At 43.8% G+C, this 18,465-nt stretch overlaps 1 protein-coding gene across 1 annotated transcript in view; it reads left to right on the forward strand.

Moving 5' to 3' along the window:
• The first annotated feature begins 4,148 nt into the window (after window positions 1-4,148).
• Window positions 4,149-18,465, forward strand: part of NBEAL2 (neurobeachin like 2) — a 528,491-nt gene continuing 514,174 nt past the window's right edge. The window contains exon 1 of the mRNA XM_029588231.1: window positions 4,149-5,048. Within this exon, the coding sequence (XP_029444091.1) occupies window positions 4,998-5,048 (51 nt within the window). The 5' untranslated portion in view covers window positions 4,149-4,997. The remainder of the gene's footprint in view (window positions 5,049-18,465) is intronic.

An 18,465-nucleotide genomic window follows, 5' to 3' on the forward strand; every position in this document is an offset into this window, starting at 1 on the left:
TCTGCTCCCCTCCCCTCCCTCCCCTTTTTGAGTTAATCCCTTTGATTTGAGTTCTGTTTTGTTTTTGTGCACTTTTTGGGTGTCCCTTTGCCGTAAGGCCACTCTGTCCCCGAAAAAAAGAGAAAAAACAAAGGGAAGGGAACCACAAATTCCCAGACGTCCCCTGGAGAGGGCGTCTGGGACTAATAAAAAAATAAAAGGGGAGGGGGGAACTATTAAGACTAGAGAGGAGGCGAGAGTAGCCGCAAGACCACTCTGCCCCCCCAAAAGAAAACCAAAAAAGGGGAAGTCTAGAAACAAAAAAGGAAAACAACAGATCTCAGGCACCCCCTAGAGAAGGCGCCTGAGACTAAACAAATAAAGAAGGGAGGGGGGGGGGAGGGGAGCCTTAACAAAAAGACCACAGGGAACCCTGTGGCCTAAGAAGGAAGAAGAAACAGAGCCGCTTACCTCTGCTGCTGGTATAATTACCTGCTCCGGAAACCCTCACGAGCTGTCACCTGCAGGCCTGTCCGACAGGCTTCACCTGCCAGTCCATCACGCAAAGGGGGGGGGGGAGGGGAACACAGGGTGGCAGCTTACGCCAACACCATTGGTAGGCTAAGGGCTGCCTCACCCCATGTAAAAAGGTGGAGGGGGGAGGGGGGGGGTTCGACGACCTCAAGGGTAGGGGGCCCGCAATTTCCGCCAATAGGGCGGGGGATGGGGCAGGGAAGGGGAGGGGTCGCCGATTAAAAAAAAGGGAAGGGATCCTGATCGGGACCAAGGAAGGGAGGGGGGGGGGAAGGGAAGGGGCCCCCTCACCCCCACTGCTTTGATCCTTAGCGGGGGGGGGTGAGGGGAGGAAAGGTATAAAAAACAAAGGGGAAAAGGGGAAAAGTTGAATAGAGCTGTGAGGGCTACGCTCAGTCATCTCCTCGAGTTCCTTAAGAGCTCTGGAACGTACCTCATCAGGTCCCATTGTCTTGCGTCAGTATCTTGAACGCTCCCTCCACAGCCCCTTATATTGTTCCCTGTGGTCTATCACCCTCTCCTTCTAGTGTGAATCCTGAGCAAATATATTTGCTCAGGACATCTGCTTTATCTGATTCCTTTTCTCATAAGCCCCTGCTTTGAACTCAGGGTTTATTTTCCAATTATCAAAGACAGTGTTGGGTTGGTTCCTGCTTCCAGAGCCACAACTAAGACATTTTTAATGCCTGGAGCAGGCAAGCATATTTGCAGCTGCTCTCCCTGTCCTTCCCTCACCGATCTCCACTAGTTTCCCTCCATCCCTCTACCTTGATTTCCAGTCCTCTTTCTTTCTCTCTCTCTCTCTTCTTCTTCCCCACTCCCATCCCAACCTGGATGGAAGGAAGAGAGCTGCACGCTTCCCTTCCTGGCTATTCATTCGCTGCTAATCCAAGCGTGCATTTCAGTCATCTCCCCTCACCGCCACCAAGGGGCTCTGTGTCCTGCATAGCTGTCCCTCTCATCCCAAGCTGGAGCCTAGGCCCCTCCAACCTGTGGCTCCCCAGTGTATTTTATACTTAATGGCTGCGCCCAGTACAGGACAGCTCAAGTAAATTAGCACCACAAGACTTCCTCATCAGCCTTTCCTTTTAAGAAAGCGATTACATTGTAAAAGTTTATGAAAGATTAGTCCTGTGGGAATTCTGCGCTACCGCGGAGCGCAGAATTCCCAAAGAATTCTCCTCATGCACAGTTGTGCAGAATTTGGCAGGCCCTGGCGTGCCGCTAGCTTGCAGCAAGCCAGGGCCTGCTCCTTCTTCACCGTGAGCAGAGGCTGTCCCGCTCGCTGCATGCTGAGGCCTGCTCCTTCTTCGCCGTGAGCAGAGGCCATCCCACTCATGGGGAACATGAAGCAGGCCCAGGAGTGCTGCGAGCGGGACAGCCCCCGCTCATAGCGAAGAAGGAGCAAGCCTTGGTTAGAGTGAATGTGTGTGTATGTGTATGTGTATGTGTAAGACTGCGAGCCTGGGGGGGGGTGAGAGAGTGCATGTGTGAGGGTGCGTGGGTGTAGGTGCCAGAGAGAGGGAGCCTATGTGAGGAGATTGTGAAAGAGTGTGTACGTGTGTGAGAGATTGGGAGCTGATGTGTGTGAAAAAGGGATTGTATGTATGTGAGGGTGCTTGTTTGGGAGAGAGGGAACCTGTGTGAGGGTGCTTGTTTGTTTGTGAGAAAGGGAGCCTGTGTGAAGGGATATGTATGTGTGTATGTATGTGTGTGTGTGTGTGTGTGTTTGAGAGAGAGAGGGAGCCTATGTGTGTGGGGGGGTAAGCAAGAGAGGGAGCCAATGTGCAGGAGTGTGTGAGAGAGAGATATAGGTAGCCTATGTGTGAGAGAAAAAGGGAGGCTGTGTGGGGTGTGCGTGTGCGAGAGAGGGAGCCTGTATGAGGGTGGGTGGGTGTGTGCGTGCGTGCGAGAGAGGGGGATTCTGTATGAGGGTGTGTGTGCTTGAGAGAGAGGGAGTAGGGAGCCTGTACTGGGGATGTATGTGTACGAGAAAGAGAGAGGTGGGAGCCTGTATGAGGGGGTGTGTATATGCACTAGAGAGAGGGAGCCTGTGTTTGTGAGAGAGGGACAGAGGGAGTCAGTGTGAGGGGCAGTACTGAGAAAGGGGTCAAACTTAGGGAGTGGAGTTAGAGGAGAAGGGATTGAGCCTAGAAGGGGAGGGGAGAAATAGTGGCAGCTGGAAAAGTTGGGGCCTGAGAGGGCAAAGTGAAAGGAGACTGGCCAGGGGAGCAGGGAGAGAGGGTGGAAGAGACACTCTTAGTGAACTTCTAAGGAAATTCTGCTCAAAATATATTAAACTCTGCATCTTTAAGTAATAACTTGTTTCTGTATTACATTTTAAATGAATTACTTAAAGCCAATATAAAGTATGCAGAATTTTAAGTTTGTGTGTGCAGAATTCCCCCAGGAGTAAAAGATGCACAATCGCTTACAAAATAGTGGACACTGGTTTAAAGGGTTATCTTTCTTTCTGAAAGCTTGTGTGTGTGTGTGTGTGTGTCTCTGAAGAGTTAGTCTTTCATGTTCTCTATTTGAAGGAGTCGCTCTCCTGTAGGTGTTTCTGACTGAAAGGTTGTCTCTCTGTATGAAGGGCTATGTGTCTCAGTTAGATGGGGAAGAGGGTTGATAGGTTACATTTGTATGTCTCTTTCTGACCAAAATGTGTCTCTCTAAAAGGTTTATGTGTGCAATTGTCTGGTTCACTTTCTCTGAAGGGTTGTTTGCCTAGGTTTGTCTCTAGTGGATTTTTTTTCTCTGTTTGAAGGATTGTGTGCCTCTCTATCTTGCTCAGTGTATGAAGGGTTGTGTGTGTGTCTCTCTCTTTTTTCTGTGCATAGGCAGCAGAATGGTGCCATCAACTTTTTTCCCACATGGCATCAGCAACTAGGGCACCTGGAAGGGTGGGGGGAGGGGAGAGGGAGGAGAAGGGCCAGAGTTTATTTGGCTTTTGCAAACAAAAAAGATCTTCCTTGCCCCTACTGAAAGGTTGTGTCTCTGTTTGCAGTTATTCATGTCCAATTGAAGGGTTGTGGGTATGCGTCTGTCTGTGTTTTTATATTGTTGTGTACATCTCCCTGTATTTGAAAGACTTTTTTTGCAGTGTAGTGTGGTCTCTCTGTGTTTGAAAGTGTGTTTTTGCAGTGTTGTGTGTGTGTGTGTTTCTCTGTGCGTCTCTTTCCTGTTTGCACTAGTATGCATGCCTGTCTGATTGAAGGGCATCTTTCTAGGTTTCTTCAGTGTTGTGTGTGCCTCTCTGTATTTGAAAGGTTGGGTCTATTTGCAGTGCTGTGTATGTATGTATGTATGTATGTATGTTTCTGATTGAAGTTGGGTATGTATCCTTGTTTGCAGTATAGTGTGTCTGCATTTGAAAAGTTGTGTATCTCTGCAGTGCTGTTATGTGTCTGTCTCTCTTTGAGTCATAAATTGTATGCGTGTATCGCTATTTGCAGTTCTGTATGTGTGTGTGTCTCTGGCTGACTGAAGATCTTGTGGGTGTCTTTTTGTGTGAACCCTTATTGTAAATTCCCACTGTAACATCCTAAGCAGTGCGAGGCCCCTTTAAGGCTTCCACAAATCCCGCACTGGTCGCTAGGGGTCCCCTACCTGGCTTGACAGTTAGTTGAGTAGCAGAAGAGAAGAAGGGTGCTGTGGGAAGTATTTCCAGAAGTAACCCAGCTTCCGACGAAAAGCTTTTGAAGAAGGATCCTGACATTATTTGTCTGACCCGAAAAGAACGCACCCTCCTGACGTTTGCAGAGAAGCAAGCAAAGTTGCAGCCCCGCCCCTGCTGCCACGGAAGTTTCAGCCCGCAGGAAGGATTGCAGTAGCAAAGCCTATCCACATTACATGGTTGCAAGTCGAAACAACCCAATCCCAGCCATGTGCTCCAAATGATATTTTGTGAGAACTATTGTTGTCCATCCATTTATGTTTATAGCACTGAGGAGGTGTTTTTGTTTTTGCCTTACTGCCTCAGTAAACGCTCATCTGTAGCAATTCTCTGTGTTGAACTTTATTGTTGCTGAATGCCTCCAATGATTTAAGTGCAGCCAACACGCAGGAGTTACATTGAATTTGTTCTCCTCTTTTAATAGTGCAATAATAATAATAAAAAAAAAATTGCATCGTGAAGAAGCGAGATGAAAGTGAGGAGGTGTCTGTTTGTTGTTTCTTCCCCCTTGGAAAAGCCGAAGCGTGGAGGGAGAGGCCGCAGCGTTTACAGGTCTCTCTGATTGAAGGGTTGAGCAAGTCTCTCTCTCTCTCTCTCTTATCAGTTTCCCTCGCTGCGAGCAGTGGGAGGGAAGCCGGCAATACGGCAGGCGGCCATGGCCGAGGGAGGAGTGCACTGATCGCCCAGCGCGGAACTTCAGGGAGCTCCGGGACGGCGTCTTTCTCCCCCGCCCCCTCAGCGTATGGCAGGGTCGGGCGGCAGGTGCTAGGGCTGCCCTGCCGGGGACTGCGGATCCGGAGCCCCGAGCATGGCGTCCAAGGAGCGGCTGTACGAGCTCTGGATGCTCTATTACACCAAGGTGAGTCGCGTCGCGCCCTCCTCCTCTCCCCTGCCTTGCCGCCACCTGTAGCCGCGCAGACTCGGGCGGGGAGCGGGGCTACCCGGGCCGGGGAAGGCAGCAGGTGCATGCGCGTGAGATCGGGGGGGGGACGACACGCGGGGCGGCTGCCAGTCAGTCCTGGACGCTGCTGACCCCCCACCCTCCATACTAGCCCGGGGGGGGGGAGTTAAAGTCTGGAAGGGAGGGCGCGGGTCTGATCTCCTCTCAAGTTGTTTGCTCTGGCGGGAAGCACTTGTTTATCGTTTTTGGCAGGAGACGATTAGCAGCTCCCCTGTGGCACGGAGCTGCGAAGATCGCTAAGAAAAGAACGTGCATGTGGGTGGGAGGAAGGCAAGCGGCCAACCCTAGCCCTGGGATTTAATTGCGGAGCCTCAGCCCGAAAAGAGTTGAGCGATTAGAAAAAAGCGCTGACATTACCCCAAGTGTAGGGGGTAATGTCAGCGCCACCACCTGTGATTGTACCCGGATTGCCCTCCGCGTGCATCGGGGGGGGGGGGGGAGGCTCCTATTTTATTACTTCTCGTGCCACTCTCGGTCCTGGCTGTTGTTACTGATCTCCCCCCTCATATGGGAGGGTCAGAACAACATTTTGGGTGTAATAATCCTCCCTCCGATTTTCTGCCTAGTCAAACATGCAGTCCAGTTCAAGGCATTTTTAGGTTAATGGTTAAGCCGAGCGGGCGTGTGGCCAGCCATGCCGCGGGCGATCGGTGCCGGCTGGACCGCAGCTCCGCTTCCTTCCCCTGTGACTCTCTGGGTGCAGATTCCGACTCGGGACTTGGTTATTTATTGCTGTCCTGGTGTGCGGATGGGTTATGTTGTGTTTTGTTTTCTTTTTAATCCGAGCGCAAAGGGTTGCGGGATACATCCGTATAAAAGGCTGCTAAATGCAATTAAAATAAGATTTGCGATGCTGCCCGTGTCTCTGAAATGCGATGCTGCCCGTGTCTCTGAAATGCTTCCTGTTCCACGTGCAGGACCCCAGAGGCAGGCAGAGCTCCAGAGTTTCAATGCGTGGATGAGACGATGGTGTAGGGAAGAGGGATTCAGCTTTGTAAGGAACTGGGGAAACTTTTGGGGAAAGGGGAGACTTTTCCGAAAGGATGGGCTCCACCTTAACCAGAGTGGAACCAAGCTGCTGGCACTTTCAAAAAGGAGATAGAGCAGCTTTTAAACTAGAACAATGGGGAAAGCCGACAGTCACTCAGCAGTGCATGGTTCGGAGAAATGTATCCTTGAAGGATACTAATGAAACAGGAGAGTTAGGGCATCCCAACAGAGAGGTTCCATTAAAAGCAAATATAGTCCATATGCCTATATGTAAAAAATCACCAAAACTAATGATTTCCGAATTATCCCAAACAACTGAAAAGCAGGTTGTTAAAACAAACAAAAAACACACTTTGAAATGTCTGTATGCCAATGCCAGAAGTCTAAGAAGTAAGATGGGAGAGTTAGAGTGTATAGCAGCAAATGATGAGATTGACATAATTGGCATCACAGAAACTTGGTGGAAGGAGGATAACCAATGGGACAGTGCTATATCAGGGTACAAATTATATCGCAATGATAGGGAGGATCAACTTGGTGGGGGTGTGGCACTTTATGTCCGGGAGGGTATAGAGTCCAACAGGCTAAAGATCATACAAGAGACTAAATGCTCAGTAGAATCTATATGGGTAGAAATCCCATGTGTGTTGGGTAAGAGTATAGTGATAGGAGTATACTACCGTCCACCTGGACAAAATGGTCAGACAGATGATGAAATGCTAAGAGAAATCAGGGAAGCAAACCAATTTGGCAGTGCAATAATAATGGGAGATTTCAATTACCCCAATATTGACTGGGTAAATGTAACATCAGGACTTGCTAGAGATATAAAGTTCCTGGATGTAATAAATGATTGTTTCATGGAGCAATTGGTTCAGGAACCAACAAGAGAGGGAGCTATTTTAGATTTAATTCTTAGTGGAACACAGGATTTGGTGAGAGAGGTAACGGTGGTGGGGCCACTTGGCAACAGTGATCATAACATGATCAAATTTAAACTAATAACTGGTAGGGGGACAATAAGTAAATCTGCAGCTCTAACACTAAACTTTCAAAAGGGAAACTTTGATAAAATGAGGAAAATAGTCAGAAAAAAACTGAAAGGTGCAGCTGCAAAGGTTAAAAGTGTTCAACAGGCTTGGACATTGTTTAAAAATACAATCCTAGAGGCGCAGTCCATATGTATTCCACGCATTAAGAAAGGTGGAAGGAAGGCAAAACGATTACCGTCATGGTTAAAAGGTGAGGTGAAAGAGGCTATTTTAGCCAAAAAATCATCCTTCAAAAATTGGAAGAAAGATCCATCTGAAGAAAATAGGATAAAACATAAGCATTGTCAAGTTAAGTGTAAAACATTGATAAAACAAGCGAAGAGAGAATTTGAAATGAAGTTGGCCATAGAGGCAAAAACTCATAATAAAAACTTTTTTAAATATATCCAAAGCAAGAAACCTGTGAGGGAGTCGGTTGGACCATTAGATGACCGAGGGGTTAAAGGGGCTCTTAGGGAAGATAAGGCCATTGCAGAAAGACTAAATGAATTCTTTGCTTCCGTGTTTACTAGTGAGGATGTTGGGGAGATACCAGTTCCGGAGTTTGTTTTCAGGGGTGATGAGTCAGACGAACTGAACGAAATCACTGTCAACCTGGAAGATGTAGTAGGCCAGATTGACAAACTAAAGAGTAGCAAGTCACCTGGACCGGATGGTATGCATCCCAGGGTACTAAAGGAACTCAAAAATGAAATTTCTGACCTATTAGTTAAAATTTGTAACCTATCATTAAAATCATCCATTGTACCTGAAGACTGGAGGGTGGCCAATGTAACCCCAATATTTAAAAAAGGCTCCAGGGGTGATCCGGGTAACTATAGACCAGTGAGCCTAACTTCAGTGCCGGGAAAAATAGTGGAAACTATCCTCAAGATCAAAATTGTAGAGCATATAGAAAGACATGATTTAATGGGACACAGTCAACATGGATTTACCCAAGGGAAGTCTTGCCTAACAAACCTGCTTCATTTTTTTGAAGGGGTTAATAAACATGTGGATAAAGGTGAACCGGTAGATGTAGTGTATTTGGATTTTCAGAAGGCGTTTGACAAAGTCCCTCATGAGAGGCTTCTACGAAAACTAAAAAGTCATGGGATAGGAGGCGATGTCCTTTCGTGGATTACAAACTGGTTAAAAGACAGGAAACAGAGAGTAGGACTAAATGGTCAATTTTCTCAGTGGAAAAGGGTAAACAGTGGAGTGCCTCAGGGATCTGTACTTGGACCGGTGCTTTTCAATATATATATCAATGATCTGGAAAGGAATACGATGAGTGACGTTATCAAATTTGCAGATGATACAAAATTATTCAGAGTAGTTAAATCACAAGCAGACTGTGATACATTACAGGAGGACCTTGCAAGACTGGAAGATTGGGCATCCAAATGGCAGATGAAATTTAATGTGGACAAGTGCAAGGTGTTGCATATAGGGAAAAATAACCCTAGCTGTAGTTACACGATGTTAGGTTCCATATTAGGAGCTACCACCCAAGAAAGAGATCTAGGCGTCATAGTAGATAATACATTGAAATCGTCAGCTCAGTGTGCTGCAGCAGTCAAAAAAGCAAATAAAATGTTAGGAATTATTAGGAAGGGAATGGTTAATAAAACAGAAAATGTCATAATGCCTCTATATCGCTCCATGGTGAGACCACACCTTGAATACTGTGTACAATTCTGGTCGCCGTATCTCAAAAAAGATATAGTTGCAATGGAGAAGGTACAGAGAAGGGCAACCAAAATGATAAAGGGGATGGAACAGCTCCCCTATGAGGAAAGGCTGAAGAGGTTAGGGCTGTTCAGCTTGGAGAAGAGACGGCTGAGGGGGGATATCATAGAGGTCTTTAAGATCATGAGAGGTCTTGAACGAGTAGATGTGACTCGGTTATTTACACTTTCGAATAATAGAAGGACTAGGGGGCATTCCATGAAGTTAGCAAGTAGCACATTTAAGACTAATCGGAGAAAATTCTTTTTCACTCAACGCACAATAAATCTCTGGAATTTGTTGCCAGAGGATGTGGTTAGTGCAGTTAGTGTAGCTGGGTTCAAAAAAGGTTTGGATAAGTTCTTGGAAGAGAAGTCCATTAACTGCTATTAATCAAGTTTACTTAGGGAATAGTCACTGCTATTAATTGCATCAGTAGCATGGGATCTTCTAGGTGTTTGGGTAATTGCCAGGTTCTTGTGGCCTGGTTTGGCCTCTGTTGGAAACAGGATGCTGGGCTTGATGGACCCTTGGTCTGACCCAGCATGGCAATTTCTTATGTTCTTATGTTCTTATGGGACTTGGCACCCGTTGCTGGATCACGCCTGGGAGTTCTTTACCCCGGCGCTGCTCTACCAGGACAGGGAAACGAAGCACCAGGTGGTGGGGAAGAGGGCAGTTCCGCTTTTGTGCAGAGAGAGAGAGGTAGTTGAAGAATTGGCTTGTTTCTTTGAATAGTGATGGAGTGGATGTGCTAACAAGCCAGGAATCGTCTCCCTTTCGCTTCAGGCATGGCCGTTTGTTTGATTTCTTCTCTTCCTGGCGTGTGTGTGTGTGTGTGTGCGATTGTGCCTCTCCATGGTTTGGGTCCTCTTGCTGGGAAAGTAGATACTGCAATCGCACATCCTGCTCGTTCTCCTGTTAGAAATGACATATTCGGATAAGCATAAATCATTGGGCCAAAATGTTCAGACAGGTGGCAAGGGGAAGGCTCGCTTAATCGCTGGGGCCAGATCAGGAGTTGTGGGATTATGAATTTTTGTCATTTTTGTTATAGAGTACTTACTACTAGTGACTGGCCAAACAATGCCACGTTTCTACATTCTACGTTTCTGCATATCTTAAACAAGTGAGAAAAGTACTGCAGAGCAATTTGTATGAGTGTGTGTGTTTTTTTTTTTATTGCGAAATATTTATTTAAAATTGTTTGTATTTCACCTATACAAGAACAACTTTTTGTAAGTTAATCACAGACCTCCATACAGCAGCTGAAACCAAACAAGTTAAATATGTTATAAATTGATGTAAATCCAGTCTTACCACCACACCTCTGCATTGCATCCTTAGAGAAGAGGCTATTAGAGGTTTGTGGTCTTTTTTTTTTGGGGGGGGAAATGGGATGGGAGTGTTGCCTGCTGTCGTAGTAGACTCATCAGTTCCAAATTCTTGGGAGTGTGGTGGGCAAGAGCTCAGCAGCCTTGAGCAGATCCATCTGTGCTGGACCAGAAGATAGTGGCCCCTCATCCTAATGCTTCAATATCTCAGGTTAGGGACTCCCATCCCCAACTGTAGGTTAGTGTACTCACAATGGCCATAAGGTGGCAGTGTTGTCTGTTATCGGATACTGACACCTTGTGGCCAATGCTGATACTGCAGCCTCATCTTTCAAGAGAAAAAAACTTTATTTACTATTTTTTTTTGTTTTGTATTTTACATACCGTATTTTTCGCTCCATAAGACGCACTTTTTTTCCCCCAAAGGTGGGGGGAAAATGTATGTGCGTCTTATGGAGCGAATATAAAAAAAAAACCAAACAAAAATCTAACAACCCCCCCCCCCCCCCCCGACTCCCCCAAGACCTGCCGAATTAATTTCCTGCAACCCCCCACCCTCCTGACCCCCCCAAGACCTGCCAAACGTCCCTGGTGGTCCAGCGGGGGTCCGGGAATGATCTCCTGGGCGTGGGCCGTCGGCTGCCAGTAAACAAAATGGCGCCGACGGCCCTATGCCCTCACTATGTCACTGAGACCGACCGCTGCTATTGGTCGGTCTCAGTGACATAGTGAGGGCATAGGGCCGTCGGCGCCATTTTGTTTGCTGGCAGCCGACGGCCCTATGCCCTCACTATGTCACTGAGACCGATCGCTGCTATTGGTCGGTCTCAGTGACATAGTGAGGGCATAGGGCCGTCGGCTGCCAGTAAACAAAATGGCGCCGACGGCCCTATGCCCTCACTATGTCACTGAGACCGACCGCTGCTATTGGTCGGTCTCAGTGACATAGTGAGGGCATAGGGCCGTCGGCGCCATTTTGTTTACTGGCAGCCGACGGCTCACGCCCAGGAGATCGTTCCCGGACCGCTCCTGGACCCCCGCTGGACCACCAGGGACGTTTGGCAGGTCTTGGGGGGGTCAGGAGGGTGGGGGGTTGCAGGAAATTAATTCGGCAGGTCTTGGGGGGGTCAGGAGGGTGGGGGGTTGCAGGAAATTAATTCGGCAGGTCTTGGGGGGGGTCAGGGGGGTGGAGGTTGTTAATTTAAAGGGATGGGGGGGGGTTTTGGGGGTTCCCACAGAAAGAAAAATTTTCTGATCTGGGGAGTGGACCGAAATGGCCCTCCCCAGACCCGAAAACAAAATGGGGAGAAAAAAAAAAACTATGCACTCCCCTAATTTGCTCCATAAGACGCCCAGACGCAGAGCCGGTTTAGCACAATTTTTTTTTTTTTTTAATTTTCCCCCTCTGAATCCTAGGTGCGTCTTATGGTCAGGTGCGTCTTATGGAGCGAAAAATACGGTATGTCTTTTTTTTTTTCTTATTTCTACCATGCTTGTTCATATTAGTGAGTGGAAATTGGTCTTAGTCAGCAAGTGTTATGGGGAAAAGGTGTTTGGGTTTTTTTATTTAATTTATTCAGTTTATATTCAGCCTTTCAGACACTTCAAAGCGGATCACATTCAGATTATTTTGGTTGTGAGCTTTTATATAGATAAACCTATCCTGAATGGTTCAAGAATAAAGTGTATGCAGACACACGTTGAATACAAAAGCAATTTTTTTTCAAGTGTAAAACCCCCACAAAATTAAAATTAGGTATATATCATGCTCATCATTTAACAATTTATATTAAACTCATTTCTTGTATAGATTCAGTGCAAAAAAGTGCAATCATATACTTTGGAGGTGCAGAAATCCAAAGGAGTGATACATGATGGGGGGGGGGGGGGTGTGTGGAGAGAGGAGACTAATGTGCACCAGTCAGGAGAGGGACTTCGGGGTGACATTTGTGTGATGATGTCAAAGTAGTTAAGGCAGTGGCTAGAGCTGGAGAGATGCTACGGAGAGCGACAACCAGCAGATGAAAAAGGAGGGGGGTGTTGCCCCTGTACAGGTCATTGGTGTGACCTCATCTACCATACTGGGTCTCTTAATCCTGACAGCGGTAGCAACAATATTGCAAATAGCCCACTTCTAACACCCTGAAGAGCAGAGGCAAGAGGAGATGTGATATGAACAAAATAAGGTGCAGATAAAGGAAGCACAGCATAGCGATACTGCAGGTCATGGGGACAGCCAGATTGGTTCCAACAGGCCACAACTCCCTAGAAATTGGCAGGTTGGTGGTGGCTAAGATTATGGGGACCTAGGAGGCCAGATATTCAGGCAGCAGCCTTGCTGGTTTTAGTAGCTGTTTGGAATGTGGTGGGGCATTGTAGTGGTGGTGATGGGGGGGTGGGGGGCTGATTGGGAGAGCAGAGGGAGTTATTAGAATAAGTATAGGATCTTATATGATCATTTACCCAAGATGATAGAGAACCAATGCAGAAGACAACACAAACTGACTGGAAAGGGAATTATATCCTACAAATGGTCAAGCTTCTTTGGCTTTGTGAACCGTTTTTGTCGGACGCCCTCCGTGAAAATCGGTATATAAAATGTTTTAAATAAATAAATAAATAAAATGGATATATACTTGATGTTACAGATAAAAATAACCAGGCAAACTGGATGAGCCAACTGGATTTTCTTTGTGTCATCATCTACTTTGTTTCTTTAAGCTGCCTCCCTGTAATTTTCTGGTTCTCCTGGAGCCAGATATGTTGGTGATTAGTAATGACATCAACAACCCTGGATTCAATTGGCCCATCAGAGACTATGATGTCACAAATGACATCACACACCCTGATTGAGCCATTTGAATAGCTCTGTGTATGATGTGTTTATCGCTGCTTTCCAAACATGCCTTCCTGTGAGCAGCTTAAAGGTTGTACAAATACTAGCTTTGAAGGTAAAATTAAAAGCTGCAAAGTACCTAAAGAGTATAGTTTTCTTTTAATGGGTCCCAATAGATAGGTTTATGATTTGTGAATGGGTTATACATTTTGTGTTTGGCATTCCATCAAGACATTAGTAGAATTATGTTTTTATTCTCTGTAAAAGAGTCCTTTTTAAAAAAAAATATATATATATCTTTATAGAGGCAATGCACAAATCTTACAATTGCATATTAATAATCTAAATAAAATCAAAACCAGAAAAGAAAAACATTTTAGTATATGATCCATTTTAGTTTTAAACAACAAAAAAATTGCTCCCGCAGCTAACAGGAATAGACCTACACACATACATCCAACATTCATACAACCTCGGGTAAAGAAACTAACTATATACTGTCCAGGCTGATGTAAACGTTTCACTCATTATTATGCATCCTTTTGGCATCCAATTCTTCAATGGATCTCCATTCCTGCATTTGATCTATCCATGCTTGGGAGGTTGGAGAATCTACTTTCATCCAGCATTATAATGTAACTAACTTCACCAATAAAATTACAATCTGTGCAAATTTTTTAATACTGTGGACAAAACTGTATCCCACAACTCCTCTCCAGACAACAATTCCCCCAGAAAAGGTGATATTACACTTACCTTAAAAATCATATCCAACACAATGGCCCAAAAATAATACAAATTGGAACATAACATAAAATTATGAGTAGGACGCATCATTTTACATTTTTGGCATTGATCAGAGATCACAAGACACATTCGGTATAGATTTTGCACAGTAAAATAACTCCCATGCAAAATATGGTATTGCATCTCTTGCAATTTTGTATTAACCATTATCTTATTCGGTTTTTAAAATACATTACTTATCTGTTTATTTGTCACACTAGTACCAAAGTCAGAAGACCATTGATTTGCTAATTTTAATAGGATGTCCGGGGATGGCTTGTCCAGTCTCAATTTATACCGGTAGGAGATTTTCTTAAGACCTTTACCGACTTCCAACAATAAAAAAAATACATAAGGAGTTAGCAATGAAAAGAGTGGGCACTTGTCGCAACAAAGAAAACACACATACTGCCTAGCTGGTAAATAAGCATAGAAATTTAAATTAGGCAAATCATAAATTCTTGTTAAGTGTTCCTGGTGAAAATATATTTTCTAGTGCTGAAGATTGCATATCAAACATTTTTAAGACGTCTTCCCCCCTCCATTCTTGAAAAGCTGTATTTTGCCTACCGGTTTCAAAGTCAGGATTCCCCACAAATTGCAAGAAGCTAGAAATCTTAGTCTGATCCCCTCCATGCACATGTATGTTTCCATGCGCTGCGCACACCTTGGAATAGAGGATATGTTTTAAACTCCTTCGGGAGAGCTGCAGTGGGTAAATGCAGCGCTGCCCATGGTGAGAGGGGAGACAATCCAGACTCATCCAAACCTGGTGTGCAAAAATTGATATTTATGACTTTCCCATTCTCTTGCAAATCAAAATTGACGGGCAAAATTGTAAAAACGGAAATCAGGTTAATCTATGCCCCCCCCCCACCCCCCAAATATACATTCCTGCTTTAGTGTTGTATAGCCTATACGTCTAACTTTATTCCGCCACAAGAAACCTATTAGTGTCCTTTTCTTTTTAATATGAACTTTGAAAGTAGTTGGGCCGATAATAAATTTATAAATAAATATTACGTACTGTTCCCAATTCTTGCTATTGATGGGCAGTGACAAGCAGGGCCTCAGCACTGACCTTGGCTCCACACAACTGAAATTCACCAGTTCTAATCGCATTTTCATTGTCCTGTCTATCAACCAGGTAATGTCCCTTGCTGGCTTACCCACCTCTCAAAAAACCCAAAACCCAACCCCACCCCCTTCCTGGAGAAGGCTGTACTCCAGGATGCAGAAGCTGGGGCTGCACTTTATAACTTCTGCTCACTGCAGCTTGAAAACAACCAAGAAGAAAAGAGAGAGGCAAGCAAGGTGGATTTGAATTAAACCTTTGAAACAGCTTAGAATTATTTCTACCTGATCTGAGAATGTGATGCCAGACTGCCAGGTTTGGATCAAGTAATTGCATGCATATATATATATATATATATATATATATATATGTCAAAAAGAACCCCCAACGTAATAACGTGGGAGACAACTAGCACTCCTTACATATAATAATCCAATTTAAATACCCCACAATATTTAAAAATATCAACTTTTTATTAGTGTTTTGACACTCACCTTACAAATATATTAGTACAAAATTATATCAAATACATTATTTTAACATACATTAAAATTTCTAATCAGTCCAATGAATGTTAGCCCTCAATTCTCACCTAAGTACTAAACTCAATCTTACCCTCATTGGACTATTATTCTCTCTTTAGTGTTGTACTTGGTCTTCTGTAATGAATCCACCACTTAGTTATTAAACATTTTTATCTGCATAGCTTAATTACTACTGCTATGCCCATCAATCTTAACAAAAATTAGTGGTGTATTCTGTTTTGATGGTTCCATCTTCCATCCCGACAAGGACCTTGTTTCGCCAATGTTGGCTTCTTCAGGGGAATACTTGCATAGAGACCAAACATCAACAAAAACCAATGTCTTCTATTTCATATATCTGAAAATCACACAACTGTATTAAAACAGATTTTTTACCAGCATTAATCCCCCCTAACATCCATTATTATATATTTACCCACTCTTCGACAATATTCAAACATGTTCGTTAACCCATTTTTTTGTTATCAATATTCAAAAATATACCATGATGTTTCATTAATAATTACAACTAAAACCACAATATTTAAAAATTCTATCCTGATACCCACTCCTACCTGGACTTTAAAGGAATGGATTCAGACCAACACATTCAATTCACTCCGGCTAAGTAGCTCCAAATTTTAATTGTTAGAAAACTCCCGAATATGAATGTGAACCTATAATGTAATTTCAAGAAAAATTTTTCTTTACTCAATTAGATCCCCAAATTTAAAGCAATTTTTAAAAATTATTAATTTCAGAAAAATGGCTCAATTGTTCTTTTTAATCTGGCATCGTCTTAAGATGTTCCCACAGAAAAACTAATAGAACTTTACCTTTGCCTCATCACAAATTCGTCTCTACCGGCGTCAACCATGGATATATGGTTTACCCATTACCTCTATGCAGACGACATACAAATCCTCCTTCCGATCACAGAATCCCTTCAAAAAACCATCACGTACTGGAACGAATGCCTACAGCCCATCAAAAACCTACTCTCAAGCCTTAACTTAGTATTAAATGCTAATAAAACCGAAATGCTCATTGTCTCCCAGGATCCACGCACAATCTCTTCCAGCCTTTCTCTACCTAACACAAACAACTCGTTCTCATCTGACGTCAGAGACCTTGGAGCATGGCTAGATAATCATCTAAACCTAAAAAAGTTCGTAAACAATACTACAAAGGACTGCTTTTACAAACTGCAAGTCCTTAAAAAACTTAAAACCCTCCTTCACTTCTCCGACTTCAGGCTAGTACTGCAATCCATCATTCTTTCCAAGCTCGACTACTGCAACTCCCTGCTACTAGGTATTCCCGCCAACACTATCAAGCCATTACAGATGGTTCAGAATTCAGCGGCTAGAATTCTAACTAGCACTAACAAAAAAGACCATATCACCCCAATCCTTCGGAGCTTACATTGGCTACCCATTAAACAAAGGATACTCTATAAGGTACTCACTATCATCCACAAAGCGACAAACAATCTAGCCCCCATCACATTAAGCTCTCAACTCCAACCGCACACTTCCTCCAGACCAATCAGAAGCGCATACAGAGGAACACTGCATGCTCCGCAAATAAAATCATCATTGAGCAAACGTGCGCTATCTTCAGCAGGCCCACATCAGTGGAACAAGCTTCCCCCAGATCTTAGACTAGAACCCAGTCATCAAGAATTCAAAAAAAGACTGAAAACTTTTCTCTTCCAACAAGCTTACCCAGACGCTTAATCTTACTATGACTGACAGACTTCCATCCCTTAACTATGGACACTGTATAAAGTACTACTTTTAAGAATCTGCAACTGGACAATTATCTTTGAGCTCAAAAATTCACTTTATTTCATATATATATTAGGCATTGCCTATATTTATATTTATTGCTACGTTAAATAGTTATACTTCTTATATAAAATATTATATTTCTTTATTTATTATATAAAATATTATATTTCTTTATTACCAGTTAAAATATTATCACTTTATTTAGCACTATGTTAAATTGTCAACCAGTTATACTGTTCCATATGTTATACGGTTCCATGTAAAGCTCCGCTATCTGTTGAGCAGTTCTTCGTTTTATGTAAACCGGAGTGATTTGTAGTCCCTACTAGAACTTCGGTATATAAAAATTAAAAATAAATAAATAAAATAAATAAATATATACTTTCAAAGAATGTTCACTGGTTCTCATCACCTATGAACGTCACAAATTACATTTTTACATTACTTTAACACCTGTGAGACAGAACAAATAGCACTTTCTCCCGTTGTCTTTATACCTATTTAGATTACCTTTTCTTCCACAGTAAAACTACTATATTTTCACAATGATGTTACAGGTTCAAGCTCTCAAACTTCCAAATGACTCTCAAAGCAACTGCACGCTACCACTGTTCAATTTCTTCTCACTTAACTTCAAAGTCGTTCCTGGTAATTCTCAACCACCTTCATTCTCTATAGATTTAAAATCAAATAGATAACAACCCAAGCAGTTCTCTATCAACCTCCTATATCACAAACATCTGTCACACTCACCTTCCTCAGTGTAAAACCGTGCGTCGTCCTCAAAGGTTTTTCCATAATGAGGCTTCTCCTATCAAAACTGCCCTTATATACGCCTCCACGGTTTGCTATGACATCCAATCCCAACTCACGTCCAAATCTCTCTCCAATCAATACTCTTCTAAAGAATACGTATCATACGTAGTTAATTCCCTTCCACCGTATGTACTACCTATTCCTTTCCCCGTACATTGTGCTCTCACTTACACGAATGCTTCCCATTCTATTGTCAATTTCCAAACAAACATCAAATAAGCCAACAAACTTTGCCGAAGTAGTATTATAAATTGACGAGACCTCATATGTGTGGCGGGCTATTCAAAACACAAGCCTTACTGCCACTATTAGAAGCAATTGCGGTGATGTTAATAACTTTTGCACCGTCTTAACGTTATAATCATTGGTCTCACGGGAAGGATGGGTGTGTAACCGTGA

This window comes from Rhinatrema bivittatum, chromosome 2 (assembly GCF_901001135.1).
Source record: "Rhinatrema bivittatum chromosome 2, aRhiBiv1.1, whole genome shotgun sequence".
NCBI lineage: Eukaryota > Metazoa > Chordata > Amphibia > Gymnophiona > Rhinatrematidae > Rhinatrema > Rhinatrema bivittatum.